The 6,344-nt window shown below is 30.2% G+C and overlaps 1 protein-coding gene across 1 annotated transcript in view; it reads left to right on the top strand.

Annotated features, from left to right (window-relative positions):
* Positions 1-4,480: 4,480 nt before the first annotated feature.
* The window catches only part of LOC143555688 (serine carboxypeptidase-like 42), a 255,347-nt gene continuing 253,483 nt past the window's right edge, over positions 4,481-6,344 (top strand). The window contains exons 1-2 of the mRNA XM_077045199.1: positions 4,481-4,744; positions 6,222-6,329. Of these exons, the coding sequence (XP_076901314.1) occupies positions 4,504-4,744; positions 6,222-6,329 (349 nt within the window). The 5' untranslated portion in view covers positions 4,481-4,503. The remainder of the gene's footprint in view (positions 4,745-6,221; positions 6,330-6,344) is intronic.

Below are 6,344 nucleotides of genomic sequence, written 5' to 3'. Positions count from 1 at the left end.
GTATTTTTAATTTTTATCTCTTTTGGACTTCTAAGTATTAATTTTACACTGCATAATTGAGCTCGGGCCGAACTTGGCTTGGATAAGGTACTACATGAACTCGAGCCGAGCTTAGGCTTGTTAAAGTTTTTTTTTAATTTATAAGAATAATTAAAAAAAACATATATAAATTAATTATTAAATAATAAACGAGCTAAACCCGAGTTTGAAAAAACAACTCACGGGTCAAGCTTAAGTTTTAAACACAAAGCCCGAGCTCTCGTAAATTAAAATGAGACGAGCTCAAGCTCGTTTACACCCCTAAGCAGTTGAAAGAACTAAATTAAACTACTAATGTTGGTCACATGGAGAACCCCTATATGTTAGAATTTATAGTTACGTGAAGTGTGAAATATAAATTTGTGCGTTCATCTAACTCAAAAATGTTAAGAGCATCTCCAACGTATAATCTCCACAAATCACTAGATCATATTACAAACTTTATTAAAGAACATTAATTTTTTCTATGACATAAAATCTCGTTAAAAATTATTAAAACTATATGTATCTATGTGTTTGCGCTTGCTCTCTCCCATACAAATAAGAACAAAATTACTAGAATTGTGCTTCTTTCTAGCAAAAGTATAGAAAGGTTTTATTAAACTTGGTTAGAAAGTAAAGTTTGCTTACTTATTATTTAATAAAACTTTATGGGTGGTTTTGACGGATGAAAAAAATTAAAAATTGTAGATTAAGATAAAGTGTTATTAGGAGGATTATTTTTATAATTTGAGAAAAAGATATTAGATGTTTATCAAGTAGAGAAAAGTGAGCAAAGATAATTGAGCCCCACAATGCAACCAATGGATATTATTGGAATCTAGATGGGTATCTTGAACCTAGATATTGAGAATTTGCAAATATCTATGACTTTGTTTTTGTATCACGTCAAAAGTATATTTTGTTTTTGTTAGGCTCCTATTTTTGTCACAACTCGTGACCTCACGGGTTCATGTAAGGCAATTATATTGATCACTAGTTTTTATCTGAAGTATTACGGGAATGTTTTATGCTATTCGTTTTTAGTATTTATGTATTTTTTTTAATTTTAATTAATTAATGTAAGAAAATTAATAATATATTTGGGATTTGATAATAAAAAAAAGTTTCAAAAACAAATGAGATTTTATAGCTCGCTTTAAAGCTATATGAGTTTGGTGAAACTCATGACCTGCTTGTTTTTTTAATATAATATTGTTTCTCAATCATAAGTAATATATTTTTTAAATTATATCGGATATTAATTTTTAGTATATCGTTAGTCTATAGCATTTTCATATCAAATAATTGATGAGATTGATTTTTAATTTAATTAGATGTTATAACCTGTTTAAGGGCTATCTGGCTTTGGTGGGCTATCTGGCTTTGGTGAGACCCATACCCGTAAATCTGGGTCAAATGCATTAGAAGTCTCCATTTACAAATAAAACAATTTGATGGATTAAAAAAAATTAGAAAGCGACCAGAGAGAGATTTTAAATATTTCGTTTATATATAATTAAGATTTTAGAAATTTATTTAAATAAAATTAGTGAACTATTGTTATTCATAAAGTCATCAACATATTGTTATTATTCATCAACCACGCCTACAATCATGTAAAAAAAAAAAGCGAACTTAGTGTAGAAGATATCCCAATTTCTATTTATCAATGTTAATTAATTCAGATTTAAATTTGTTTATATTTTAGATAATGATAACATAAAAACTTTAACCTAACTACCATGGTACGATTTAAGGGGTGGGCGTCCGATCAGGGCATTTTTTTTCAAGGGCATAATTTTTTTTAAAAATTCCCGATATTAGATGTATAGAATACCCAAACGCTTATATAATCTCACTATTTTTATAATACACAAACACTTTTTAGACCCTTTTTTTTAAATTACCCAAAAACTTGTAGGCCTATCAAAAAATTGAAAAACACTCATTACTTTCAGTTAATCAATATAAGTAGAATAAATAAATAAAATGGGATAAATAGGTGGGATAACAACAATGTCGACGTTGAACACCAGCAGCCATGGTGGCATCTGCAAAAAGGAGTTTTTCGAAATTGTAGTTATTGAAATCTTATTTACGATCCACGCTCCACGAAAGACTTAGTGGGTTTGTGATGATAACTATCGAGAACGAAATATCATAGAGCATAAACTACGAAGAGTTTGTTCACCAATTGTTATCAAGAATGCTAAGAGAGCTTCACAAACGGTTACTTATTAGTCTATTCACTATATCATAACTCATTCTAATTTGCTAATTGTTATCTTTATTGCCATAACTTTAATCGTCATTTAAAATAAATTATTTACTTAATTTATTACGCTAAGGCTTAAGGGATATATTTTCTCCGGCTCGACGGGGGTAAGCGAATTATCATAACCGACCCTGCTAACTACCTTGTAAGTTTTAAGGCCATCTTTATCGATAAACACTCCACAGACATCATTCTCCTTTCACATCGGTTGACGGGCGACCCCTGCTCTTCTCTCTCTCTTACAAAACCTCCTAGACGACACCCTTAGGCCTTAGGGAAGGATCTTTCGCCTCCTCTCAGATGATCTTTTTTTATAACTAATATCTATATCAAAGCGTTGAAGATGATCTAACATAAATAATATGTTTTAAATTATAAAATAGAAAATGATGTAGTAAGTTTAAAACATATCACCTATATTCATAAAGTATAGCAATAAACACCACTAACACAGTATCTACACAATACTAGCACATCATACAACCTATATCATATGGTCACAAGAGCCGTAAGACCAACAAATATGGTCATATAAGTCGTATGACAAGTGATGTAAAATGTTTGACCAACTCAAAAATAACATTTGTAATCATCAGTATAAATTTTATGACGTGTACAAGGGCGAAGGATTATTGGGATCAGGGGTGACCTTGGTCACTACCGTTTTCTCGATTAATAGGGTAAATTTCGAGATTTTTGTCCAAAAAATTTATGGGTATTGAGCGCGGTCACTCCAAATATATTTTTTCCAAAAAGCTAAAGGTCATCACTAGATTGTTTTTATAATACCCCCACGTTTGATTTTTATTTTTATAAAACCTCGCATTTTTTATAAACAAATACTCGTTGAATACTAAAAACTTTGATTTTTTAAAACTCAAACCTGAAGGGGACTATTTGTAATAATAATAATAAACTTGTTTAAACAAATAAAATCTGGGATTGCCATTAGGCTAAAGTCTAGCAAAAATCTAACATTCATTCAATTCAGAACTCAAAAGCACTATCTTAATGGAGACCACCGGCCACCACTAAGCACACATCGTCGTCTGTTACCAGCTGCTGTCAGCCTTCGCCTTGGAGACTACCAACCACCACACACAGGACAATGCCTTAGCTTTGGAGACACCACACACGTCACAGCACTGAGTAGCTGCACATCGCAATCCCTAATCAGCAAGGCAATTGTTAATTTTAGTTTATTATTCACCATTGTTGAGTTGTTAACATTGTATTACATCAATATTGATTATTGACAATGGAATATAAAATTAGGTTTATAATTGTGGAATTGGGGATTCGAGGAAATTGATCAATTAAGCTTATAATTGGTATTGTATGGTGAAAATTTGGTTAAACTCAATTCTATAGAATCTTTTTTAATTAAGTAAATAATGGGAAAACAAGATATTATTCATTCTTTTTTCAAAAAAAAAAAAACAACGAAAGAATGATGAACAAACATGTAATACTTATTCTAGATACTCACTCTTATTAACACAAATATTATTTTAGGTATTTGTTGTATAATTTATCTGGTTTTTGTTTTTTTTAATTATTGTAAGAATAATTGTTTTAACTTTGAATGAATGAAGAAAAATTAGATATTTAGATTCCATATCGTTTGACCTGACCAAACCGAATTGTCGACCCGAACCAAACCGTCGACCCAAACTGAATCACCAACCCAAAAATTTTTAGGTCCATAACTTCGATCACTACAGTGACTATGGTCAAATTTCGCCACTAACGTGTATGATATATTTTACTCATCTTATACCTTGTATGACATCACATGCATATTATATTGTAACAACCTAACATAAGCCCGTTACATATGGGAAAACTATTCAAACAAATTATCTATCAAAAATATATATAGTAAACATTTATCCATTTGGGAAAAAAAATGGTATCTTTATCCGTCAATTTTGCTCGTTTGACTAGATATTATATTATTATTTTTTAAATTTATATTTTATATTTTCTCCCCCTCTCTCTCTAAAACAAACAAATAAAAAAAGCTGCAAAAGCCTAATAATCATGAGACAACACATTGTTAACTCCTCCCTTGCTCCCATTCAAAACTCACATGTCCCTCATCACACATTTTATTAACAAAATGCCTCACACTTTATAATCATTCATACACCTTTTTTTGTCATAAACATTGTCACATTCTTGTCATTCCAACTTTAACTTGTGCAATGGCTAGAGGGTTGTCTGTGGCAGCTGTGGTGGTGGCTGTGATGGTGCTAGTAGGTGTGGGACATGGCTTTCCAGCAGAGGATCTGGTGGTGAGACTGCCTGGACAACCAGTTGTTAAGTTTAAACAATATGCTGGTTATGTTGATGTGGATTTGAAGAATGGAAGGAGTTTGTTTTATTATTTTGTTGAGGCTGATAGTAATGCTGATAAGAAACCTCTTTCTCTTTGGCTCAATGGAGGTAAGGTTTAGGTGTGTGCCCGGTTTGGTTTGGGTCGGTTTTGGGTTAAAGCCGAATCAGAAACCGAATTCTGTTTCTGTTTGTGTTCGGTTTTGTCATTCTAGCTTGAAAGATTTTGGCCGAAAAAAATAATTATATGCCTAAACCATTTTGTTAATTAATATATGATTGATTATCATATGTTTAGACTAAATTATGTGAGTTATGTATTTATTATTTATTAAGTTTTTGTAAATTTTTAACTCACTTATATTAATAAATAAGGAAAAACCAAGAAATCGGGTTCGGTTTTTATTACATGCAAAACTAAAACCTAAGGGTAAGTTTGGTTTTTACATAAACGTAATGCCAAATCATTGGTTTTGTTTCGGTTTGAATTTTTTTATTCACACCCCTATTAAGATTTAATGCAATATTTTATAATATATTTAAATACTGAAATTTATTAGTTTGTGGGAAGTTTTAATAATTCTAAATTCTTTAAAAGAAAAAAACTTTTTATGTAACATCATTTTCTTGTATTAATATTATAATTAATGAAAATGTTTTTTTTATGATAATATCTTGTTTGAGAACAATATCTACATTATGTATCTTCCCACTTTAAGAAGAATAAGTTGTACTTTAAGAAGCAGCATGCTCTCCTTACCTTTTTCTCTTTTTGGTTGTTGGGTCAAAAGTTAATAATGTTTAGAAACAAATAAAGTACTTTTCCATATTTTCTACTTATTTTATGATTAAAATGTTTTAAAGTCAATTTTATGTTCAATCTCAAAGTATAATATTTTATCATCATTTTTTTCAAAAATTTATAAAGTATAAAAAGATTATTTACAAAACTGAAAAGAATCATTAAATATTATTATTATTTATTGTTTTCTTGATTTGGGTGTCTTTGAGTAGTTGAGAACCAGTGTCTAATTAATACCATGACACTGAGTTGGGTTGGAAAATTGTACGTTGGGATTGATAAGTTTTAATGTGCAATATTATATTTTCATTTATTAAGTTAAAGCTTCAAGATAATTTTATTCACTTAAAAGATATTTTAGGTATCTTACTAATTAATAATAAAAAATATTTAAAAAAAAAATTATTCTAGAAGCAATTATATAAAAAAAATCTAAGTAGTAAAAAATGACAATGTTTGCATGATTATTTGTCTTTTTCTCTGGAATATTTTTGTTTTCTACTCAACAATTATTATTATTATTATTATTACTACTAAAAATATTTGTAATTAAATATGGCATAAGATATTCATAAACCACCATGGATCTTCACATGCCACATTTCGTCTATATTGCTCGTATAGGCTATACGGGCCGTATAGGGCCTGAAAAGCTGTTTTTTGTGTCTCCTTTGTACACTTATCAGTTATACGTGACTTATACGAGCCGTATAGGCCTGTATAGTCACCATGAAAATAATATATGAATAACATATCTCTTTGTATGTATGCTGTATGCATGTATAGGCCCAGGTTGCTCATCAATGGGTGGAGGAGCCTTCACAGAATTGGGCCCATTTTTCCCATTGGGTAATGGCAGGGGCCTCCGCTTAAATTCAAAATCATGGAACAAAGGTACAATAATATGCA

This window comes from Bidens hawaiensis, unplaced genomic scaffold (assembly GCF_021521415.1).
Source record: "Bidens hawaiensis isolate Kalapana, Puna unplaced genomic scaffold, B.hawaiensis_p1.1 tig00018246_1, whole genome shotgun sequence".
Classification (NCBI taxonomy): domain Eukaryota; kingdom Viridiplantae; phylum Streptophyta; class Magnoliopsida; order Asterales; family Asteraceae; genus Bidens; species Bidens hawaiensis.
The sequence above is the reverse complement of the archived record's forward strand: the minus strand, read 5'-3'. Positions and strand labels throughout refer to the sequence as shown.